Source organism: Uranotaenia lowii, chromosome 1 (assembly GCF_029784155.1).
Source record: "Uranotaenia lowii strain MFRU-FL chromosome 1, ASM2978415v1, whole genome shotgun sequence".
Lineage (NCBI taxonomy): Eukaryota > Metazoa > Arthropoda > Insecta > Diptera > Culicidae > Uranotaenia > Uranotaenia lowii.
Window position 1 is genome coordinate 92,059,105 of NC_073691.1, and position 26,924 is coordinate 92,086,028.

At 39.7% G+C, this 26,924-nt stretch overlaps 1 protein-coding gene across 1 annotated transcript in view; it reads left to right on the plus strand.

Moving 5' to 3' along the window:
- The window catches only part of LOC129738891 (uncharacterized), a 122,426-nt gene that overhangs the window by 48,383 nt on the left and 47,119 nt on the right, over window positions 1-26,924 (plus strand). Inside the window, exon 2 of the mRNA XM_055730208.1 lies at window positions 22,755-22,869. Within this exon, the coding sequence (XP_055586183.1) occupies window positions 22,755-22,869 (115 nt within the window). The remainder of the gene's footprint in view (window positions 1-22,754; window positions 22,870-26,924) is intronic.

The window sequence follows — 26,924 nt, forward strand, 5'->3', positions numbered from 1 at the left end:
TCTACGAAAATGGAACTTCACGTGTTCTAATGACACGTAGAAAAATATATAGAAACTAGCTGACCCGGTGTGCTTTGCTACACCTTTAAAAAAAATGTTATTTTCAGAAACTTTTAAAATTTTTATTGTTTTGTTGGCATTATTTTAAATCAAATAACAACATAATTCATAAGCAACCGCTTTAAAATGAGAACTACAGCTGGAGTTTCGAATTGCAATACAAAGATGACTTAAACAAATTTTCTGAATCTTGATCTGGAATTTGTGTTAAAAATATGATAATTTTAATCTGTTTCTTTAAGCTTCGCTTTGAAAAAGGAGGGTCAAATTAATCTTACGCAAACAATCTAACTTATGAAATCTAGTTTTTTTGCTTGATATGTTCTAAAAACTGGTAAGAGAGCCCCCATGTCCTCCCTTTCACCCCCTGCTGAATGGAGGACGGGATCTTTAATAATCATACCCATTTTTTCGAGCCCAAAAATCCTCTTATATCAAATATAGTTCCATTGGTTGATAAGTTTTTGAGCTTTACAACAAAATTTATATGGAGCCTCCTCCTTTCTTCCCCTCTCAACACTATGAAGCGTAAGAGCCTATAGCAATCGTAGAAACATATCTCGTAACCAAGTACCTTTCCATGCCATATTTGTTCCCATTTGTTGGCTTCGTTAGCATAAATTGAGAACTTATACTAACAAAATTGTATTGGGTTCACCTCCCTCCTCCTATGTGCCTACTCACTGAAAGGGGGATGGTGTGTCAGATAATCAGAGAATCATATCAAAATGAATTTTTATGTTAAGTTTTGTCCATTTCTCGGATTTTGTAAAAAAAAAGTTCCTCTTCCCTTCCTATATTCGAAATTCTTTCCTTTTTCTGCAAGAAAGGAATCGTTTCACATAGGAAAATTTCTAGTATGAAATTTGCACGATTTATTCTCAAGTTATGCAAAAAATTTGTATGGAAGCCCCTTTTTCCCCCTTTATATCTTTCCGCTGAGAAAAGGTGGGGTTTCAATTTATTATAAAAACATTTCTCGTCTCCAAATACCCTCACATGCCAAATATGGTTCAATTTTCTCGATCAGCTCTCCAATTATACTGAAAATTGAAAGGAAAACCTCTCCCCTCCTTTTCATCCACTTCTTTGAAGGAGTGAGGGATACCAAATATTCATAAGCATTTAGAAGCATTTCTCGTACCCAAATATTGTTCCACGCCAAATTTGGTTCCATTTGCTGTTGTAGTTCTCGAGTTATGCAGTAAAAATTGTATGAAACTCCGCTTCCTCTTTTCTTGCTCTCCTCTGGAAGAAGGAAGGGGTCTCAAACAATCATAAGAACATGTCACGTTCCCAAATACCCGCCCATGCCAAATTTGGTTCCATTAGCTTAATTAGTTTTTGAGTTATGTAAAAAATTATAAAAGAGGCCCCTCCCTCCTTAATATCTCCTTACTGGAAAGAGGGGGGGGGGGGGGGTCTCAAATAATCATAGAAATATTTTTCGTATCCAAATACCCTTTTATGCTAAATTTGGTTCCATTTGCTTTATTAGTTTTTGAGTTATGTCAAAAATTATGAAAGAGCCCCCCCCTTTCTACTGGAAAGAGGGAGGGGTCTCGAATAACCATTGAATTATTTTTCGTATCCAAATACCTTCCCATGCCAAATTTGGTTCCAATATCTTGATTAGTTTTCGAGTTGTATGATAAATTGTAAGGTAGCCCCCCTCCCCCCTTCCTATCACCCCATTGAGAGGAGGGAGGGGTACCTTATATTCATTGAAATATTCCTTGTTCCCAAATACCACCCCATGCCAAATTTGATACCATTTACTTGATGCGTTCTCGATTTATGCGAAAAATTGACTTTTGCTTGGGAGGCCCCTCCCCCCTTCATGAGAAAGGGAGGGGTCTCAAACCATAATAGGAACCTTCCCCTGCCTCCAATACCCCCACCTACCAAGTTTCACGCAAATCGGTTCAGCAGTTTTCGAGTCTATAGGGAACAGACAGACAGACAGACAGAAATTCATTTATATATATATAGATAGATTTCAATTTCTACCCAGCATTTTCAGCCTGCTTCAATTTTTTGGTGTGCAAAAGTATAAGTTGCTATGGTGTTCAATTTGTGTTTTGTTTTCTTTCGAGCGAAAAAGGTCCCGATATTTGAAATGTACTAGATCCATTGAGCTTTCAAATTCAAGGAACAAAATTTGATACATACCTCATATGAAAATCGACTCTCATATTTAAAAAAAATCCAATCATTAGAATAGTAAAATTTAAAAAAATAGAATTTCATAAAAGATTTGGAAATAAAGGTCAACATTTTTCATAGATTTAAAGATTATCAAAGCAAAAATATTGTTAATCTTATTAACGGAAAAATCACAGTTCTTTAAAAAAAGGATCTTCTGGTGGTAATCTTGGCATTTTATTAGAGAAAATACTCTCTAGATTATCTGAATTTTCTTCAATTTTCCCCTTTGGAAAATTTTTTCAAAAGTTCAAAACACTTTAATAATTAATTTTTTCGGCATTATCAATAAATGTTTATGTTCTCTTAAAGAGAACATTTCAATATTTTAAAAATAATAGATGGATTTTCAAAAAGTGAAAAAAAAATCAAAAAAGTTTATCCGTGCTAAACAAAAGTTAAGTATGTGATGAAAATGCCTCTTAAAAATTTACCCGCTCATTTTCAACGCCTATAGTTTTCTTCTAATCTTCTTCTCCATCTATAATTTCATAATCTTGAAATGTTTTTACTAAGAGAACGTAAAAATTCATCGTTAAAGCTATAAAAATTAATTATCAAAGAAAAATCACGGTGAAAATCTTCATTAATAAAGTTCAAAACACTCTTTCTCAATAAGAATGGAATTGATCCGATACATTGAAACTAAAATTTAAACTATCTGAGTTACATAACTCAAAATCGAAATTTAGTTATTGGTATCATTGCACAGTAGTGCAATTAATAGCGCCCAGGGATGAAGAGATAGACATTTGATGTCTTCTAGGATTGTTCGATGTTCCGGAAAAGATCGATCTCCAAGATCGATTCAGTTGAACGGTTCTGGGATCGATCCATCTTAAAATTCGGAGCTTGAAGATCGATCTACGATTAATCGATCTTTTCCATTTGTAACAGAAAGGAAACTGCTTTTTATTAAAATATGTAAAAAAGACACAAAATTTGGAATTTGTAAAATCCTTCCACATATGGAAAGAAAAAAAAAATTTAAGCGCTTTTATGAAAGGTGAACCGAAGTTAATGTTTTAAAACAACACTAATCAAAATTCAAATATCTCGGAAAAGCTTTGATATCTTTAAGTACTATACTGACAAAAAATATTTTAGAGTTTAGAAGAAGTTATTTCAAGGTATCTTTGTTAAAAAATTTTAATGTTTATGAGACATATCGAACAAAATATGCAAAAAAAAAATCAAAAATCAAATTTATTTTTGTAAAATCGCTGTTATTTCTTAAGATTTGCGAATTTTAGCAAATTTTATAATCTTAATCTATCACAAACACCTTCCTGCACCCAATTCACAAGGTTTGGAAATAATTTGCAAAATTGTGTTGAAATGAATTAAACATTTCAAAAATTATTTTTCAACTGATCATGAATAATACATGAAAAAAAAATAAATAGGATCGACTTGGAATCGAACTCGAGTTTTTTAATTATCTCTCCGACACCTTACCAATAAGTAAATCGTCAGATGTAAACTAGTCAAGTTCAGTTGACTTCATCAAATTAAATTCGCTGCTAGATTCTACGACAAAAAAAGCTCAACGTGCCCTGATTGATGGTGTTTATACTGCCCCATATAGTGACTAATTTTAGGATTTCGGTACAAAAACTTAAAATGCATTTTTTTTTTTCAAGTTTCATCCAGTTAGGAAATTTAATTTTTTAGTGTCTGAACACGAAACAATGATGTAACTCACATATTGTAGCTGTTATCTATGGTTGAATAAGCGTCCTCCTTAAGGTGGCCATTATGCCCTTTTTCCCTAAATGAGAAAAATAGATCTAAAGATCGAATCGAAAATAAACCGATCTAATCGATTTTTTCTTGGCCGAAGAATCGATCCAAAAAATCGAAAATCGGAGATGAAAAGATCGATCTTCCAAGGATCGATCCAAGATCGACCAATCCTAATGTCTTCAGTAACATTGTTTAGTTTTACATGAAGCATATTTTTGTATCAAACTTTTCGCCGAGGGGTCCACCGATAGCGAGATAAAAATGCTAACTTTTTAGTTTTTCAAATTAGAGGGATGTCTTCGACAAAATTTTTTATCTAATCAAAATACACAAGTTTGTTGAATATGTCAAAGTCCTATCACATCACCCTTAGGAGTTACAGTCAAAGTTTAAAAAAAATCTCATGAAAAAATATTTTTTTGAACCGATTTCCCCGCTAATTTCAAATTGAAATGGATCCGCTTATCATCAAAATTAATCACAGAAAAGGAGGTGTTGCGAAAATGTGCACTTTTCGATTGACGAGCCTTCCAAAATTGCCTATAAAATACACTAAATGCTTTCTATAGGGCTTCAGAAACTTCTAAACACATCGTAATGTATGAAACGATTGCAGATCGTGACTTGTTACAACTTTGTTTCAAAGACAGCGAACCATTTTATCCAATCTACAACGTGTTAGTTTCAAAAAACTGTTTTTTCAAGAGATTTTTTTCTACTTTGACTGTACCTCCTAAGGGTGATGTGATAGGACTTTGACATATTCAACAAACTTATGTATTTTGATCAGATAAAAAAAACTTCGTCCAAGACATCAAAACCCTTATTTGAAAAACAAAAAAGTTAGCATTTTTATCTCGCTATTGGTGGACTGAACAATGTTGCTGAAGACATCAAATGTCTAACTTTTCATCCCTGGGCGCTGTTAATTAAGTACAGCTAGATTGATGTTCTGCCCCACTGTGAGTGTGCATTGCATGATCGGGAAACGAAGCTTCGGGAATGATGAGCTAGTTGGCGCCAGGAGCTCTGGGCGATCAAAAATTTTCTCCTACGCAGGCGGAGTTTATATCAGCTTATCAGTGCAATTAGCACGGACATTTATATTAATGTTTAGTTTTAAGTTAACTCCATGTAATATAAGTTCAAAGTCAATATACTTGTTGTTTTTTTGAAGCCAAATCATATGCGTTTTCTGTTCTGTGCATGCGAGAGTAGAAGGACCATTGGAGCCCACCGATTACTTATCTATATCATAGTTGGGATTGTGGATCGCGAACTAGTCTATCGAAGGAATTGAAAATCTTACGCCACCTCCCAACAATTCATGACCATCACATTCGAGCGAAACAAGGAACACATTTCATGGGATTTTCATCCTATTGGATAATTTATCAAAAAAAAAAAGTGAGAATCGAACCTAACGCAGCATTTTAATTTCTCCTTGCCAGTCCGATAATTTAACCAGTGTACCAACCGAAACAGTTAGCGCAAGAAGGTAAATTGTCACTGCCACGCCCGATCACCAAAAAAAAACCAAACCTTTCTGTTAGAAAGGCAAAAACGCACTGCGTTGGCCGTCTGCCTGTGGCCGGTGGTTTTTTCTCATCCTCCTTTGTTTTTGATGGGAATGATAGGGGAAGGGGATGGGAATGGGAAGCTGTTTACTGACGGACATCTTCGCCGAAGGTTGTTTAACGGGGGTTGGAAACCAAGAAATGTTTTTTTTCTAGTGCCTCACACAGCGTTTGGTACAACATTCGACAATATCTTTGCTGACTGATTGTTTCCATCCTGCTTTGTCTTGTGATGGGTTTAATTTCATTCAGACATATGCGATGAGGATGCACGGATGCGGATGCAATGCGGACAATGTCGGCGATGAGAAAGATTGTTAGTGCCGGCCCGGCTTAGAATCTTATGCTGATAATGCCACCTCCAAGGAAGGTCATTATTGGAGTAGAGTCTAATTTGTGGATGTAATATTGTGTAGAAGAAGTTGAAGTCTATAAGTCCATATGGGATATTGGGTTGATGCAAATATAAAATCAGCCGTTAAGAGACGGTTGATCTTCGTTTTATAATTATCTTCATAAATAACACAAAGGTCTTTACGGTTATGCAATCCGTTGCATGCTGTTAATGACATATCTAATAGGTCGTTTGAAGTTGAAAATCATACGTGATGAACAGGCATTTTTAAATAAATATTCCTCAGCTCAAGAGAAAACGATACCCTGTGAAGCAAAAAAAACGTTGATTTCACTTGTGGGGCCATTGAAGCCATAACTTAGATAGACAAAGAATCGATTCTATCAGTTGACCTTCGACAGTTCGGTTGAGTTCAGCCAGCACCTTTAACAGCCTTAGGACACGTCTGTTAGCCCAAGCAACGGTGATGTTTTACGACGCCACCCCCAGAGGGTTTCTCCGGTTCTGGGGGGTGAATTTTATGATTGTGCAAAAACAAATCGTTGGGCAGAATCACCCGGCAAGGCACGGCGAACAGCTAGTTGGGCATCTTGTCGTTTGATGTTAAATAAAGGTTCACCGGCATTTTACTCGGTATCGTGTCGAACAAAATATTTACGCGCTCTTTTTTTTTGTTTAGTGAAGAAGTAAACAACCCGTTAACAATGCACTAAGATGAAAAAGAAGAGCCAACATTATTATGTTGGCTCTGTACTTATTAGTACACACATATTTGAGCGGAAGAAATACCAAAGCGTGGAGGAAACTTTGACTTAAGCTATCTGCTAAAGAAATTTAATTTCTTTTAGAATCAGTGTGCAAAGGTTATTAGAAAATGCTATGACCTAAGTCATAGCTTCAATTTATTTCCTATAAACTCAGGATCAAGACTAAGGGTTAGTTTTCAGACTTAAGTTTCAAGTTAAAAAAAATAGGATTTTCCAAAAAAAAAAAATATTAAAAACGTTTCGGAACCTTTATTTTTTATTTTTTAATCTTTCAAGAAAAAAAAACCTCAACCAGTAAGATGGACCCCTTCTTCAGCTGCATTTTTTATGTTGTCTCATATTTTCATTGTCAACTCAAAAAACGAAAGTTGAAGCCCCCCAAAACAAAAGGGCATCCGAACCGAAAACTACAATTTGACTTTTTCGTTATACCTACCTGCTTTTAACAGTTCAATGGCTCGTCGCCTACTTGATTGGCTTGAATGCACCCAGTAACAAAAAAAAATCAATCTTGGTAAGCTGAACGCGCCAAATATTTCGAAGGCCGAATTGCACAATTGTAATGACCTGACCGCGAACACGCATGGCCTTCTGTGGCGGCTTGCTGGAAAACAGTGAGTTAGCTAGCAAGTGAGAGGTTTGATGGTTTTGTTGTGCCCGTTGATGTTTTTTTGTTGATGCACGGGCTTCACTTTATAATACGCTACAACAAATTGGTGCAGCAACCGAAATTGAAAACGTATTCCTACACAATAAAAGCGAAATTTTGTGTTCGAAAAAAAAAAAAAAACAAAAGCAGGCGGGGCAAGTACAAACGGTGAAATTCGTTGTGCTACGGTTAACTTTTTTTTTGTCGGGTGAGTTCTCTCTATTCGTACGTGGATTTTCGGCGGAACAATTGGTGATAACAGGGGTTAGTACGGTGCCAGAAAGATTTAAAAGCCATTATCGGATGGTTTAGATTTGGACAACAGAAAGCATAGCACCTCACTAAGCTCAACGGTAAGATTTTCGGTAGGAGTTTCGCCATTGGCAGGTTTCGGGTGATTTCTCCGTTCGTTAGTTTTGTTGATGCGCCTCAGAGGCGGCAGATGGGAAACTGTAGAGGAAAAAAGTGATCGTTACTGAGACAAATGGTCGTGGTTTAGGTGTCGCGCGGTTTGACCGTAAATGTGTCTCTCTCTTCCAAGAGGAGGATGATTGACATAGAAGAAAAGAAATAGAAAACCGTGTAAACGGAATTGGTAATAACCTTTACATCGCATTAACCCAAATTTCTTCGGTGGTTTGTTGATTTATGCCTGTTTTTTTCGATGACATTCGAACGAGGTTAATCGTGTTTTATGATGGCATTTATTAGATGAACGAAAATTTCACCATCCGGCCCATGCGCTTGCGCTTGATTGATCGCTAGCTCTAAAAGTCACGATTGATGTAAAGCATCCAACATTATTGGCATATTTAAGTTCAAGCGTCAAAACTGTTTCCGCAAAAAGAATTATGATAAGTCAGATGGTCGCAAACCTTCGTTTCAACCGGAATGTGATCAGAAATTGGGAGACCTCAAAAATAAGCTTGAAGGACTGAATTTTGGATGTTTAATCTGTAAGTCATGCTTCAGCTAAGAAAGCAACCACTAAAGTAGAGTGGGTATTTTGGTTCTCGAATATACTAAAAGGTGATACGGTCAAAATTTGGTCAATATCAACTTGACGTGTTTCTTTCAATTTTGCATTTAAAAAACCCAAACACCTCTCATTTTGAAGGTGTGTGTGTGGAATGTTGCTCCTATTTTGATTTTGGAATTCACTCTTCAGTTTTCAAAATGCCGTCCAAGGAAGAAGAGCAGCGTATCAAAATTTTGCTCGCGCATCGCGAAAATCCGAGCTACTCGCACGCAAAGCTGACAAAATCGCTAAAAGTTGCCAAATCAACCGTTACAAATGTAATTAAAGTGTTTGGGGAACGTTTGTCGACAGCCAGGAAGTCTGAATCGGATGGAAATCGAAAACCGGAAGCCGCTGAGATGACAAAGAGAGTTGCCGGTAGTTTCAAGCGAAACACTAACCTCTCTCTCCGAGATGCCGCAAATAAGCTCGGCCAAAAAACGAGCCGGACTATCGACTTACAAGAAGGTAGTGACTCCAAATCGTGATGATAAACAAAATACGACGGTCAAAGCGCGATCCCGGAGGCTGTACACGACGATGCTGACGAAGTTTGACTGCGTGGTAATAGATAACGAAACCTACGTCAAAGCCGACTACAAGCAGCTTCCGGGACAGGAGTTTTATACCAGAAATATCTGGTTTGGCAAGCCATCTGTACCTGTGGCTTGAAAAGCAGCATTTTCATAGCTTCCGGGACTGTCAACCAAGAAATTTACGTGAAAGAGTGTTTGAATAAACGTCTGCTGCCTTTCCTGAAGAAACACGGTTGTTCCGTACTGTTTTGGCCGGATTTGGCATCTTGCCATTACGGTAAAAAGGCCATGGAGTGGTACGCCGCCAACAACGTGCAGGTGGTTCCTGTAGGGAATAAAGTGAGAATTATTATATCTGATGGTAAACATGAAAAATGAACGGCTGAGAGATTGGCAACACTTGTACATGAGAGAGCACCTTTCTGTTCATGTACTCGGAAACTTTTAGATTTTGAGAGCGTTCGTTTCAATTAGAGAGAAAAGTTGTGTAGAGTTTTAATAAAAAGGAGAGTTTAGCGGGAGATGAAACGAACAGAAGGATCAGTTTATAGACTAGTTTTACGAAGGAAAGGTCAGTCGGATGAGAAAGCGTAAATATAGCGTAGTAGTGAACTGATGGAAAATCAGACCAAAAAAGTTCTGGTTTATCTTGTGTCGTAACCGACCGAACAAATCACTTTTTTTTCTCAATCCAACAACAATTTTACTGAACGCTTCCTAGTCACGCTTTTCTTTTGTTTCAAATTCAATTTACGCTTTCTCATCCGACTGACCTTTCCTTCGTAAAACTAGTCTATAAACTGATCCTTCTGTTCGTTTCATCTCTCGCTAAACTCTCCTTTTTATTAAAACTCTACACAACTTTTCTCTCTAATTGAAACGAACGCTCTCAAAATCTAAAAGTTTCCGAGTACATGAACAGAAAGGTGCTCTCTCATGTACAAGTGTTGCCAATCTCTCAGCCGTTCATTTTTCATGTTTACCATCAGATATAATAATTCTCACTTTATTCCCTACAGTTCCCAAGGACAAGAACCCTCCCAACACGCCAGAGCGCCGCCCAATTGAGAAATACTGGGCTATTGTCAAGCGGAACCTAAAGAAGACCAAAAAACTGCTAAGAACGAGCAGCAGTTCAAGGCAAACTGGCTTTCTGCGGCGAAGAAGGTGGACAAGGTGGCTGTACAAAATCTGATGGCAGGGGTTAAGCTTAAGGCCCGGCATTTCGGATTTGGAAAAGTGGATTTTACCGCGTTTTCCCTGGACCAAATTTTGACCGTATCACCCTTTAATGTTTTGGTCAGATTTGGCAAGCTCTCATACAGCAAAATCGTTCAAGAATGAATGGTATTCAGAGAAAGGGGTCCAGTTTGTTGCGAAAAACCTTAACCCACCCAACTGCCCCTAGTTCCGCCCTATTGAAAATTCTGGGCTATCATGAAGAAGCGACTCAAGGCAAAGGGAAAGGTTGTCAAAGATATCAATAAGATGAAGACCTGGTGGAATAAGATAGCTAAACAATGGACGAAGCAGGTGTGCGCCGCCTAATGAGCCGTGTTAGAGGAAAAATCGAGAGTTCCTTTGAAACTGTGACGAATAACTTTATCCGCATTTTTTCTTAAAAGATTGAAGAAAACGCTACATTTGTATAAAAAAAGATCTTGAATTCAATAATGAATAACTATCTGACGTCAGCTTTAATTGACAATACTTATAAAGAGATTATCGTCACAGTTCGCCCCGATATTTTTAGCTTAGATTTTACGTATTGTGATACCGATCGTGTGACAGATTCGTTAACTGAAAAAAATTGGCACTCAGCGTTTGCCAAGCGTTTCTGGGGTATACTGCGTGAGAACACCCCTCCTAGACGACCAAACAGACATACGCCGTTTAAGTTCCATTGGTGGAACCCTGAACTACGAAGAAGTCGTAATTCAGTTCGCAAAGTCCGGACACGTTACTTCAAAGAGAAATCTGATCAAAACAAATCGATCTCAAAAATCTCCCTTATATGTGTTGTGAGACTACTTGGTTGACCGTTCCATCTTCTGTATCGTTTCATGGATGCACGTCGAGCAGTATAAAACTACTCAACAGTTACTCCGATACTTGTCGAGGTGCAGTAAGGGTTTATTCGCAAAATATCGACGTAGACCAACTTGATGCATTATGCCAGTGAATTGTATGTTGCGACTGTTAAAAAACAGCAGGTGGACTCAATGTATGTCGACTTGTCCGAAGCCTTCGATAAAGTGCCTCATATGATCGTGATGGGAAAACTTAAGCACTACGGATTCGCAGAATGGGTAACCAAATGGTTGCATTCTTACCTGTTACATCGTCATGGCTTTATAAATATTCGTGGAATTCATTCTACTGGTTTCGATATGCCGTCTGGTGTTCCACAGGGAAGTCACTTAAGACCGCTTATCTTTGTGATTTTAATAAACGACCTAGCAACTTTCCTTCAATCGCCAAAATTTTCATTCGAAGATGATTTGACTTGATCGTTGACGAGAGTGGACTGTGTTGCGCTTCAAAAAGACACCAATAGATTACTCACATGATGTGGAAAACATGGGATAGAAGTAAACGGCGATAAGTGCTATTGTATCAGCATCAGAAGCTCTCGTTTAATCAGCATATCGCGACAACAACAGCTGGAGCCTTCGCTTTGTTTGGATTCCTGCGACAAAAAACTTAGAGCTTTGAGGACCCATACGCTCTCAAGACAGTGTTCTGTTCTTTGGTGCTTCTGTTCATACCGAACGAATTCAGAACAAAGTGTTATGAATCGCGTCGATTGCCCCCTCGAGACCCCGTAAGGCTATCTCCCTACCCACAAAAGTGTGCTCTTCTGTCTACAACGTCTCTGAATCAAAGAAGAACATATTTGCAAAGAATGTGTGTATAAGATATCCTGACAAACCCTGTTGACTGTCCACAATTGCTCCAAAGCATGAGTTTGCACACCCCAGCCCGCCGTTTGCGCAACCAAACCACCTTCTGGCTACCTAAGTAGAAGCAGAACATTTTTAGGACAAAACAACCCGTTTAATCGATATTGTCAGGTTTTCAACGGTGTATCACACCGTTGAACCACATGTTTGAATGTGCAATCCGTGACGTTCCCTAGCTTTAATATAATTTTAATTTAAACATAAGTTAATCTTAATACTCGGTCTGAATGACGGCAGTCAAAAACTTAATATTTTAAATTAAATACACCGGCCAAACGGCAACCGGCCAATGCAGTACGTTTTTTTTGGTAATCGGCGGTGGCAGAACGACTCTAACAATAAACTTTCGTTTGCTAACCGATTCAGATGGTGCACTGATTAAAGTATCGATGTTGCAGTGAGTTCGATTCTCACTTTTTTGGGATGAATCATCCAATGGGATGAAAATCCCATAAAATGTTATTCTTGTTTCGCTTGCATGTAGCGGTTATGCATCATTTAGCTTGGGAGCTCGAGTCTCTATGCCAGTAGTGCTTTTTCAGTGCATTTTCGGCTTAGAAATTTGCCTTATAGGCATTTGGGTTTTGCAACCTCTTCTATGGGTGTATATTTTGCGAGATCGTGTGTAAACGTTAGGGTGGTCTTAAAAGGGGCATTTGCTGGAATCATAACCTTGGAAGCTGAAACCATTCCTTAGTCTACCAGAAGACCATGAAAAATTTCAGCTTTTTTGGTTAACTTAGAAGGCACGTTGAAGTTTTTGTATGGCAAAATGAAATCATTTGTTCTAATGAAACTGAAAAATTCACGGGGTTTGAGTTTAATTTTTCCGTAAATTTCCCACTTTCTATGAGGAAATTTCCAGGCTTCATGAGCGTTTCCTTTTTCGTTTTCGGGAATCCACTTTTTTTTGTTGAAAGTGTGCGACTCATTTCCAGTATTATTTTTTTTATCCAAGTTGAAACTAATCGGTTTCATGTTTCTCTTATATCTACATTGCATAAATTGCATAACAATTCTATTCCCTAAACGCCCGATCCCGCCTACTTTGCGCCATATCTAGCACGATGATTTTAGCACCCCTCAATTCCAACGCTTTGTATACCGAATGCCCATTAGCTAATATGCAACAATTTAATCGAAGAAGATCTTTAATATGCAAAATAATGCCTGGCTGCGGTCGGTTCAAAGAAATTTACCATAAACTAATAAACTATAAATGTCTACCATTACCCCTTGGAGGGCCGATACGAAGACCGATGATGACGACGACGACGACGACGATCTTTTGCAGAGCCACCTGAACTGATCGTTACCTAGATCAGCCAGGCGTGGACCTTACGGTTGGTTGACTAGATTGAAACTCATTCCTACCCCCCGGACAACAAGCCTACTACATACTACTGTTATTCCGAGCGACTCTACAAGCTAACAGTAGGAATTTGCAGTCCTAGTGGCTAATGGAAAAATGGCCACCTTGAGCCGAAGAATCATACCGGCTTGCGGCCACGTGATGAAAAAATTGCACTAAATGACGCAAGATTATCAGCGTAGCGTAAAGTGATGCCTCGTTTTTTTGTGTAACGTTTAATCTTGAAAAACTGTGGCTGTTTTTTTAACCAACCATTCTTCGGAGAAACCGAAACTCGTCCATTTCACGCTATATCAGGAAGTAGGTAAACTATACTGTTAATCCGTCCCAAAGCTGGCGGAGATGAGCTTTGGTTATATTAAAAAGGCAGACACAAAAAAAGGTGATACCGCAAGATGCGGTTGTTGGCAACAACGGTGACAGCTCGCTTTTATGTACATAAGCCCGCGTCATTTCGGTCGGTTGGCAGCAACGACAACAACAAAAAAGTTGACAGCATTATCTCACCTCATCGTTACTGGAGCGTTGAATAAGTGCCCATTCGCCCAATCACATCTTAATGACACAAGTGCATCAGCAAACTGCAGTAAAAGATGCATAACGCTGTGGGTTGATTGACACGAAAAAAATATCTAGGTAATAATTGTGTCGTAACACAAGTGATGAAGTCAATTTATGGATATCGAGGGCGAAAGTACCTTAAAACTGTATCACTTATCACTAATCGTCCATCCACAGCGAGAACTTATGTCTGAATCCAGAAGAATAATAAAACATGTTATCATTCTTATTGTTGATGTTCATGTTTTTAATAATTTTAACATAAAAACATTAAAATTATCAAAAACACTACTGTGGAGCAGAGAACGCAAAGAACACGAAATTATTGCGACACCGAAAATGTTATGCTAATTTTCTAATAATGTTTAGAATCAAACAAAAATTTTAGGGTGGTTTTATACATACATTTACTTCAAAAATCAAAAGAAAAGTTAATCGATGGAGCCTTGAGTGTAAAATTGAACGCATTTTCGCTTGATGCCCTCCATCAAAGTCTTTACTGTGTCATCCGTTACCCGTTTCTTTGTTGTTTTTTTTCATTTTCTTAACATGTCCTTCTCGTCTTTGACTGTCTTCTTGCTCTTCCGAAGTTCCCGCTTCATTATTGTCCAGTACTGCTCCACCGGGTGCTGCTCCGGACAGAAAATGAACCCCTTCGGAACAAAATAGTTAGAATTTGTCTTATACCACTCCAGGATACTTTTAGAATAATGGCATGATGCCAAATCTGGCTAAAATAGCGGACCATCGTCGTGCTACTGCAAGACCGCAAAAAGCGCTTCTCGAGGCCCTCAGATTTGTAGATCTCGCTATTTACTGTGCCCTTTGTCACTGAAGGTTCACTCCTCAGTCCGCAAGAGCAGATGGCCTGCCAAACCAGATATTTGGAGGCGAACTTCGACATTTTCTGGTTCTTAAATTTGTCGTCCACATTGAACTTGCTCTTGCCCATGAGAGAATCCAACCAGAATTTGCTTAAAATCGGCTTTTATATACGTTTCATCGTCCATCACACAGCATCCTCATTTTGTCAGCATCTTCTCGTAGAGCTTCCGTGCCCGAGTTGAAAGGCTTTCTGAAGTATGATTTTCATTTCGTTTGGGGCAAAGTGCGCATATGTGTGTACCCAAACGCGCCTTTTAACGATTAATAAGTGTTTATTAATTCAAGGGCCTCCGAAAGTATTTGTCAGGTAAAAACACTTCTTTTTTACTTCACAGATGGAAAAATGTATTTATACGCACAGTGCTGCCAGAGATACTGACGTTCTTGTGAATAGTTAAACAAATATATTTAAAATTCCTAATTTAATCTATATTAAATTTAGGAATTTTAATTATATTCGTTTATATATTATCTATATAATCTATATTACATTTAGGAATTTTAAATATATTCGTATATATTCAAGTTATGTTTTCAAATTTAACATATTAATATCCTTAAAATTGTTGTGATGAAAACTGCATATAAATTAAACAAATATGAAACATACTTAACCCTTCGTTTCATGATTTTTTATTTTCCTTAAAAATCATTTTAAACAGTTGAATATGATGAGTACATCAAGAAAAAAAATTAAAATAAGATACGATTTTTCCATTTTTCCATACATTAATTGTTGCAAATTTGTTACTTTATGAAACGAAGGGTTAAAGATAAACGGACATTGTGTGATGATTGTCAAGACCAATGTTCATCATTGGAAGAGATGCTAGGTAAGTGTTTTGCTGATAAATGTCGTAATTCCTTACGAAAAAAATTGAAAAATTGTTAGAAAAGCTCCCAAAAAAATTGTTTTCGTTTTTCGTCAAACTTACGCAATATAGAAAACTTAGAATTTCCACAAATGTTTATAAACGCGTAAAAGTGCAAATAGAATAAACTGGCATTTTCAGAAATGTTGAACAATGTTTTTTTTAGTGAAATACTGATGGTGGCGCATCTTATCCTGACTGCGCATTTTATACCCAGTTCCCCTATGCAGTGCATTAGAAAATTTCTAGGAACCCAATTAAAAGGCAAGACTTGAAGAAATAATAAATCAGGAATATTAACCCTCATCCGCATTAGGGTGTCATTTTGACACCATTGCAAGTTTGAAGGCTTGTAACTTTTTTCAGAAGCTTCCAAATACAAAAATTTCTTCGGGGACCCTAAATGAATTCAAAAGTTCTTCAATATTGCATCTTTACTTTTTTATGGACGAACCCTGGAAGCCTGGACAAAAAAACTCCCTTTTCCGACTTTTGGTGTCAATTTGACACCACAAAAGTAAAATCTATTTAAGTCGTTTGAATTATTATGAACTTCATATAAAACTTATATCAAAAGAAACCTTGTAATGTCAGTAAAATATGTTTAGAACATTATATACAGCTACAGTTACAAGTTTTCTCGTTATTCAGCATGAAAGAAAAAAAAATCCGAAAAAACATGCCTCACGAAAACTGCTGTAGTTTATATGTTACACATCCAAAAAAATATTTGCCTTATGCATATGAAAGCTGAAGTTAATGCCTACATCATGAAGACAAGAAATATTTTTTTAAAATTTTTTTTAATGAAATGGTCACAAAAAGTTAGAAAAAAGTGGTCTAAAAACCCTACTTTTCATTCGATTGCTAGTAAATACTGTTTGAGCGATGGTAGAGTTTTGAAAAAAATATGACTACAAAATGTATAAAAATTCTAACATTTTGTTGTCTTTAGATTTTTGCTGCAACAAAAATTGAATTTACTGGAACTTTTCAAAGTTCACTACTTTGCGCGATTTTTTTACAAATTGAAATTTCATATCTTTTTGTGGTCCACCGTCAGGTTGTACCCGGATTATCAGTGCTTTTACTTTGTTTGGACCAACCAAGAGTATATTCATTGGAAAGCACATTTAATCTTCATTCTAGTGAGGTGCTGCAATTCACGCTGTGAGATTTCACAAAAATATGAAAATTATAAACGTAAAATCATTCCTGATTTTCTAGAACTACAAGCACCTCGTCCAGCAAAACGTGTTTGTTTGCTCTCCGAGTAGGTACGGTGGGTGGTGATTCGGGCAGAGAGCGAAGCCGACAAACGAAATAATGATGCGTGTCGTACATTTCTTGGTTGAAAATATACTATTGAGAGTAGTTTGCATTTGCTAGTCACGACACGCATCATTATTTCGTCTTTCGGCTTCGCTCTCTGCCCAAATCACCACCCACCGTACCTCTCGGAGAGCAAACAAACACGTTTTGCTGGACGAGGTGCTTGTAGTTCTAGAAATTCAGGAATGATTTTACGTTTATAATTTTCATATTTTTGTGAAATCTCACAGCGTGAATCCGCAACGAAGCGCAGACATTGCATCTGACCATCACCTCGTCCTTGGCGAAATACGACTGAGAGTTGCGCGTGTCAAACGGCGCGAGGAGAAAGTCGGGTGTCGATACGACGTCCGCTGGTTGGAGAATCCGGAGGTGAAAAGGGCATACGTTGAACAGCTTGAATCCCGAGCCTCGGAGTTGCCGACAGACGGAACAGTCGAAGAACAGTGGTGTGGAATCAAGAATGCCTTTATCACAACGAGCCATGGTACTCTCGGTAAAGTTTTTTTTTAGTTGGTAAATCCCGGTTTACGGATTGTATTCCAAGGCACGGCGAACCACCGCGTCCCCCCAGTTTGCTACTCTGGGTCCATGGGTACAATGGAAAGACTCATGATATACTCCGTGTATACCCCCCACTCCCTAAACTCCACCTGGGGCCGCAGACCTGGTTCCCACCTCGAACTGTTTAGTACACTATACTTCAATAGTCACGAGTCACGAATAGCGATGGCCAACAGAACCCGCAGCTCGAAGCGCCAACAGTAAGCCGCATAAACGGCGTCAACTCGGAAGCGCCCTCGCTGGCTGAAATAGAAGCGGCAATCAAAAACATGATGTTTTATCCAAGCTATTGCGGATAGGAAATGAAACACTACTTTTCTGTGGGACGTCCGAAACGAAAGAGAAATTTTATTTCGTATTCACAATCCATTTCAACTTTTCCCGCGAATTAAAACAATATAAAACAAAGACAATAAAAACAAACAACTTGGCATCATTCAAGCGGTGGTTGAAGGGTTCAGCTGGACACTATACCTTTAGGCGTTTAAGTGGCGCATCAGGGTGACCAATAGTGATGTGATCGATCATACCGGCCACCTAAAACGACTGTTTTATCACTAGTAGCCCTAGCTTTTGTTTTGATTTGAGCTAACTTGATATTTTTAAGCAGTACACCAACCGATTTTTAGCAGGATATCTGAGGCACTACGGGGCAGGTTGGCTCGGAACTGGACGGACATTGTATCGGATCTCCTTCTGGTGCTGGGTACAGGATTCAGAAACCATGGGGTGAGATCTGGATCATCAATTCTTCTGGGATGAAGATGAAGTGAGCACTGATCGGCGATCAGTGCGGCAGGTTCCCGGTTGGCTGATTCTCGACAATGGACATCAGTGCTTTCCATTCGAGACGTATTTCTGGCGTGTGCTAGTTGAAGTGGATGGCTTAGTTCCTCGGTAAGACAGTTCGACGTTTCGGCATGAAAGCTGTTTGTCTCGGGGCTGGGTAAAATGGGATTCCGGCTCATCTAGGAAATAGGGCCGACAGAGATCCCTGGATGCAGATTTACTGCGACAAACCATTCGTAGCGTAATACTGGTCGGATAGCCAGCACAGCAGACGATGCCCGGGTGGCTGGTATTGAACATGAATACCAGTACAACCCATCCGGGTTGCTTTATTTTTTGTTATATAGGCTGGATCAGTGGGTAATGGACTGGAGACATTTTGAACCGGAATCGGGTTGTTACAGCAGGCTGTTGACGGGTTGCGGTACGCCATAAGGGTCAACTGTGGTTGGGTGATGTTGCTTTTGAAGACACTATATTAACGGCGGCTTACTGTCGGGTGTAGTAGACCAAGCGTGATCGCGCCTAGGTTACGTTGCAGGTTACAGGTCGGGGTAGCTTAACGCTGCAAGAGTAACAAACTCATGGCGAAAGCTTCCCATCCTGGTCACGGCACCAATGTTTTATCCAAGCTATTGCGGATAGGAAATGAAACACTACTTTTCTGTGGGACGTCCGAAACGAAAGAGAAATTTTATTTCGTATTCACAATCCATTTCAACTTTTCCCGCGAATTAAAACAATATAAAACAAAGACAATAAAAACAAAAAACTTGGCATCATTAAAGCGGTGGTTGAAGGGTTCAGCTGGACACTATACCTTTAGGCGTTTAAGTGGCGCATCAGGGTGACCAATAGTGATGTGATCGATCACATGAAATCCAACAAAGCCCCTGGGATCGATTGCATCCCTGCTGAAATGCTGAAAGCCGACCCTGCCCTGTCAGCACAAATGTTGCACCGTCTTTTTGCTGACATCTGGGATACTGCAACATTCCCGGCCGACTGGATGCAGGGTATCCTCGTAAAGGTCCCGAAGAAAGGAGACCTGACAGAGTGCGGTAACTGGCGAGGCATAACGTTGATCTGTACAACCCTCAAAGTACTCTGCAAAGTGATCCTGAACAGGATCCAGGAGAAAATCGACGCTACACTCCGACGGCAACAAGCTGGATTCCGATCCGGACGGTCATGTGTGGACCACATCACAACGCTACGAATCATACTGGAACAAATCAACGAATTCCAGGACTCTCTTCTGCTGGTGTTCGTTGATTTCGAAAAAGCATTCGACGGACTTAACCATGAAAACATCTGGGCGGCCCTTAGGCGAAGAGGAGTACCAGAGAAACTAGTCCATCTCATCGAAGCACAATACGAGGCATTTTCGTGCAAGGTCTTGCACGACGGTGTCTTGTCCGAACCAATCCCAGTAACTGCTGGAGTGAGACAGGGATGTATTTTATCACCGCTACTTTTTCTAATCGTAATGGATGAGATTCTGACTGGATCGATTGACTGTGCACCGAACCGAGGATTGCCGTGGAATCATTCAACAATGGAGCAACTGAACGACCTTGACCTGGCTGACGGTATTGTTTTGCTCGCCCAAACACAATCGGACATGCAGAGCAAACTCGACGACCTTACCGAAAGTTCCAAGGCAGCAGGTCTCAAAGTTAATGTCGGAAAGACCAAGTCGATGGAGATCAACACAGGAAATCCCTCCAGTTTCATGGTAGCTGGGCAACAAGTTGAGAAAGTGGAGTGCTTCCAGTATCTTGGTAGTCAGATAACACCTGATGGTGGTACCAGGAAAGACATCGAAACCCGGATCAGAAAAGCCCGTTTCGCATTTGCGAGTCTCCGAAACATCTGGCGGTCACGCCAGATCTCTCTACGAACGAAAATCCGAATCTTCAACTCAAACGTCAAATCCGTATTGCTGTACGGGTGCATAATTTGGTGCACGTATGCAGTAACGACGCGAAAACTGCAAGTATTTGTAAACCGCTGCCTGCGGAATATCATCCGAGCTTGGTGGCCTGGCAACTGGATCTCGAATGAGGAACTACATCGCCGGTGTCATCAAAGGCCGCTAGAAATCGAGATTCGGGAACGTAAGTGGAGATGGATTGGGCACACGCTGCGAAAAGATGAAAACGAGATTTGCAGAGAGGCTCTAGATTGGAATCCAGAAGGTCATCGAAGAAGAGGCAGACCTAGAAACTCGTTGCGGCGAAGCCTAGCCGCTGAAATCCGAACTGTCGACGAGAATCTTGACTGGGACCAGGTGAAGACGCTGGCCCCGGATCGTCAACAGTGGAGGTCTTTTACCACGGCCCTATGCACCGGAGGATCGGCGCGGGATCATTAAGTAAGTAAAAAGTAAGTAAGAAGGTCTGCTGACTGAATTTGTTCAGTTTTTTTTAAATATCCTTTGAAATCATAAATATTTTTCTCACCTAAAGAGAAACACAATTTTCATTCAAAAAAACAGTTACCAATTATATTTAAATCCGGAATATTTAAAATCCGAATATTTAAATGTTGTTAGATTTGATTTAGAATAAGTTTTATAATAAGCACATGAAATTTTTTTCAAACAGGGTTGTTGGATTCAAGTTTTGAAACTCTTGTCGTTAATGTAATAGTCCTGATAAGGACTCTTTTATTTTGGTTAGGAAAAGCAGCAGCTTTCTATGCTATTCCAGCTTCTTCGGGTGTCTTCTTTTGATCAGCGGCTACAAACTGGCTCGTACGTCTTTGCACCTTTCTTTTGCTTTGCTGAGAGACCTTGTCGAGGTTGGGAGTTTCGGTTGCTTGGCTTTCACCGGGGTCGGGTGGCTAAAGCCAAGAGAGTAACAACGACCGACATTAGCATTAAAAATTTTTAACACGACTGAAGCTTGGCTAGAGCTCAGGCATATTTATAACTTTCGAAGCACAAATAAGTATTTGCGCTTTATTGGTATTGGTGTACCAACACATAGCCGACCCAAAATGATGTACGGAAAAGATGTCTGTGAAAGAGGCGTTTTTCGTGACGCGAGATCCGTTCGCGAATTTCTATTTGACCCCCTGCCTTAAGACGTAATTCTACGTAAAAAAAACGAATGATAACTTTAGTAAAATTGAACCCACGAATGGTTTCGAAGTTTTTGTTATACAATTTTAACCTAAAGTCAGCATGTGTAAAACTTTTCAAACTGTATCATTACATCAACAGTTCAATTACAATTCCCAACCCGAAAAACCATTTTCAAGAATCTTTTTGACGCTTTTCAAACAAATAAAATTTATGAAAAACAATTTTTTTCGCATCAAAATCATAATTTATGCAGGAGGTAGACGTAGAGGGGTTCAAACATCATGCATAACATGGTGTAAAGAAAAAGGAACCGTTTGTAAATATTCAAAAGTTATTGGAAAAAATAATTTCAGCCATCCTACCCCCCCTTTACGCTATAACTTTATGGATTGTAAACGTAACAAAAAACTTCCTAAAGCAATATGATTTTACTTACTTGCTTTACTTACTACTTAGTCCTATATCCAGTGAACTAACAGCACTGACTCAATTTTATAGTGTTGCCTATTTTGCGTATGATTAATTGGTGTAAACTGCACTTTACTCCAACAGATCTTATCCTCAAATAGGTGACTGTGAAACCTGTAATCTATCTCGCTGATAGCTGCCTGAGGAGAGAAGGGAGATAAAAATGGAATCACTTGACTGCATCCAATAACAGAATAGCATGTATCAGCGTAATGGAAAATTAAAACACGCATTCACAAGTCCGACCAATATATGCGGTTTATTTATTTTTTTATTCATAAATTGGGTCAACCACAAGCTGTGGCTTACCTTCCACTATTGCAACACGTAGCTTGATAAATAGTAGCGCCCCCGGTCTCGTATCCGATGCAAACTTGTGCTAATCCCAAACCGCACCACCTCGATGAAAGGTTGCGGTAATTTTTCCTCCATTTGAAAGTTGTTAGAAGTGAATGCAGTTGTGAAACCGAGTGATTACTATCTGTTCAGGATCGCCCCTGATGGCAGAGATCGATGGCATCCGATTTTCTTTACCGAATAAAAACAGCAATCATTCACACAAAACATTACGAATAGTGAACAGTATTTCAAATAACTTCGACATATTTCCTATAACAATTATGATAACCGACACTGTGGTTTGGACCTTTGACTTGGCCATATTGGCATACGAGGCCTCTGATTATGTTACCGTATCCGCTGGTAGTTGGATCAGAAAAGAGGCCGCAATAAGTTCTCCCTTTGGCTCGACCCTACGGAAAATCCTCTTCGTGCCCGAGGAAAACCTGAATGTTTTGGCGCGCAGCATCCCCATGTTTCTGCTGGGCTTTTTCGCATGTTAGGATAGTTCAAAGGATTCGTTCGTTTTAGAACACTAAGTATCAACCATACGATTCTGAGTCGACAAATAGCTAATTGGGCATTTTTCTCTCTTTCGTTTTCAGCTTTCCAAAAGAACAGCAACTACGATTTCATCAACGATCTGCTGGAGGAACGAAGACAATACGAGGCTGCCCATAAATCGATCGCCGAATGGAGGAACACCCTCACTAGGAACAGGTAAGCTTTGAGACATGTCAATTTTTTTTCAAAAAGCTTAAGTTATCGTAACTGGTTGGGTAATGAAAAAGTTGATTCTCGGCGATTTCAGTCAAGAAAAAAATCTTAAAACGATTTTTATTTCTTTATCCCACGTTTCGGCATTTATTATGCCGTTAAATTTCAAATCACTGATTTGTAAAGTGTATTGTTTACTAAGCGCTGGTACTAAAGTAGTATTTTAGACTGTGAAAACGATTGAACAAATGCTGAATGCGCTTGCTCTGTACTTTGTGCGAAGTGCTCAACGACTTCCCATTGCAGTTTACCAAAAATAACTGTTTTTATGGTTATAATCAAGCACATATTTTGTGACGGACCGTGGACTCAAATCGTAGTACTAGAATCGATGTGTATTGTGTGAATCTCATAACACCGATCCACTGTGATGAGCTCCACACTCTGCTCAGTGTGCAACAAAAAAACGGATGACAAAGATCGAGTGCATTGCTATGTCTGCCGCAAAGCTTCTCACTGTCACTGTTCCGGACTCACCGCTACCGGCCTCACCGCGGTTAAAGAAAACGTTTCACTTAAACACGTATGTACACGATGCATTAGTGTGCGGCGAAATGTGAATTCAGAATGTGCAAAACTGATGTCAATAGTGCAAACTAAAATTGACAACTTCAAAACAGATCTGCTAGCTGATATCGCTCTTCATCTTGGAACCCCTAAAACGACCCAGCCAACATTTGCACAAGCTGTTATGACCGCTACGGAAAACTCGAAACTGCGCACTAATAATAAAACTACTGGCCTCACCCCCAAACCTGCCACATTCACCCCCAAATCGGCCACACCACTGCCTACAGCTGGTAAGCTGAGATCAGGGAAACAACGCCAACCTGTTGCTGCATTTACAAACACTCCAAGTACCACAACACGCCTCAGCTCAACTGAACATACAGCTCGTACTGCTACATACGCTACACCCAAGTCACCCGTATCCCGCGCTCTTTCGAATCGTCTGATTACAGTCTCACAAACTGTGATCATCAAGCCCAAGGAGCCACAGGATGCGAACGCAACCAAAAATGAAGTTCAAAGTTTGCTGGACCCCGTAGAACTACAAGTTAAGTATGCACGGTCTCTCCCGAGTGGTGATCTGGCAGTCAGATGCGCCTCTGTCGAGTCAGCTCAAAAACTACTAGATGCCGCTAAAAATACACTAGACACAAAATATTTCACCGAACTTCAATCACCGTTGAAACCCCGATTAAGAATCGCAGGCTTTTCCGAAGACATCGATGAATCTTCATTCATGACTTTGCTTGTAAAGCAAAACAACATTTGCGACACTTCTGCCATGAAAATCATTTGTATTGCTGGACAACCAAATCGTCGATTTGCCGTCATCGAACCGGACCCCAAAACTTTTAGTTACCTTCTTGGTCTGAAACGCGTCAACATAGGTTGGAGTCGCTGCACAGTTTCCGAACAGTTAGATGTGCGACGGTGTTATAACTGTTCTGAATTCGGTCATATCTCGGATAAATGCACTAAAGATCTATGCTGCCCCAATTGCGCTGATAGTCATAAATTAGCTGACTGTATGTCCACATATACTAAATGCATCAATTGTATACAAGAGAATTCAAAACATGAAGAGCTCATTCTTGATATCAATCACGCCGCATCCAGTTCAGTTTGCCCGATCTACCAACGTAGACTTAAAGCAACAAAAAAACGAACTGATTACAGCAATGTTCCATCTATGACGTAGCAATCATCAACTTCGAAGCTTGTGCCACATCGATAAATCTTAAAACGCATACATACCGGATCAACATCCACTCCAACAGACGCCGACCGATCAGCTGATTCTTTTTGGGATCATCAAATCATTACCAGCGACGCTCGATCATCTAACTACTACAACGGCTCAGCACTCTCCCAACCAGTTGATTCTCCTGGTTTCTCAGGTAATGAATTCTTGGGTATATGCTCAGTCGAAGCTCCCGCAGTCCCTACACACCAATCAAGAGAAATCAACTTCCAGCCACATCTCAACTCAACCTTGACCACGGCCAGCATCGCTCGATCGCTTAAGCAACAATTTGGATCAGCATCCTCTCTTGAAAGTGCACACCGACTTCATCCACTTCGAGCACCCATACATCTTGGCTCATTCTCATCGAACACAAACGAAGGTCGACCAGCTGATCATCGCTTCAGCTTACGGACATCTCAACCAGTCGATTCTCCTGGTTCCTCAGGTAAAAGCTCTCTCAGTATATGCCCAGCCGAAGCCCTCACAGTACCTACACACCAATTAAAAAAGTCCGTATTGCAGACAAATGCAACTGTACGTTTGTACTATCAAAACGTACGTGGACTGCGCACAAAAATTGATGATTTCTTCGCATCTCTCAACGCCGCAGACCATGACGTCATTGTTTTGACGGAAACTTGGCTAAACGATGAGATATACTCTCCGCAGCTATTCGGTCACGATTATATAGTGTATCGGCTAGATCGAAACCCCGCTCTATCAGGAAAGTCACGTGGTGGTGGAGTCCTCGTGGCAGTGCACAGCACATGGAACTCACAGATTGTGTCTCTTCAGAACTCCTCTGATATCGAACAACTCTGGGTTAAGTTGATGACGTCACACTATAATATTTTTATCGGTGTTGTTTACTTAAGTCCAGAACACGCGGCCAACGAGTGTGCGATAAGCTCACATATGGATTCTGCAACAGCTGTTTCCAATCTGCTGCATCCTCACGATCTTCATTTAGTTTTCGGAGACTACAATCAGCCAAATATTGATTGGAACATGCTACCTGCTGGCTACGCATGTCCTAACCCAAATTCCTCTGCGCTTTCTGCTTCGAGTTCTGTCCTTGTGGATCGTATGACATTATTAGATATGAAACAAATCAATGCTTCAAAAAACATGAATAACCGCACCCTTGATCTTCTTTTCGTCAATGACGCCGCATTTGAAAAGTGTTCTGTTGGAACAACTACGGAACTATTGGTCCCGATTGACAATCATCATCCAGTAATTGTTGCTGAGGTCACCATTGCACCTATAGTACGCTATTACTCTCCCCCTGAAGGCCCAGCTCTGAACTTTAGAAAAACCGATTTTGACACACTAAACCTTGCGCTTGGAAATATTAATTGGCGATTTCTAACCGAAGCCACCTCCGTTGATGATGCTGTCATCACATTCACTGATATAGTGAATCAACTTATCATTCAAAATACTCCATCACCTCGCACTCGTCCCAAACCACCATGGTCCAACCACCTGCTTAAAACTCTCAAGCGTAAGAGAGCTAGCGCCCTTAAACGTTACTGTAGAGATAAGAATCCATACTCAAAATCTGCCTTCACGTATGCAAGTAATGAATATAGAAAGTACAATCGCCTACTCTACTCTAGATATTCGATGCAAATGCAAACCAACTTAAAACAAAATCCTGAAAAATTCTGGAGATTCGTCAATGAAAAGAAAAAGGAAAACGGTCTTCCTGCTATGATGTTCCTCGCAGATGAAAGTTGTGAAACTACTGCAGACCAGTGTGAATTATTCGCAAAACATTTCTCAAGTGTTTTTTCCACAGAGAATGTGAATGAGACTAACATTAGGCAAGCATTGTCGTTTGTACCAGCTAACGCACTTAATGTTGCTGTGAAACATTGTTCTTTGAGGCAGATTAATAACGCAATAAGGAAACTAAAGCCGTCTTACTCACCGGGCCCCGACGGAATACCACCGATCGTTATAAAACGTTGTGCGGAATATTTAAGCGCACCATTAGCGCTTCTTTTCAATCGCTCACTGTCATCATCTACGTTTCCCCTTCTGTGGAAAAAAACTACGATGTTTCCAGTATTCAAAAAAGGGAATAAACAGGACATACAGAACTACCGAGGGATTACATCTTTGTGCGCTGGCTCAAAGCTATTCGAGATATTCATTACCCAAAGCATCCTGAGTCAAATTAAAACGTACATTTCTTTTGACCAGCACGGTTTTTTTCCCGGAAGATCAATTTGTA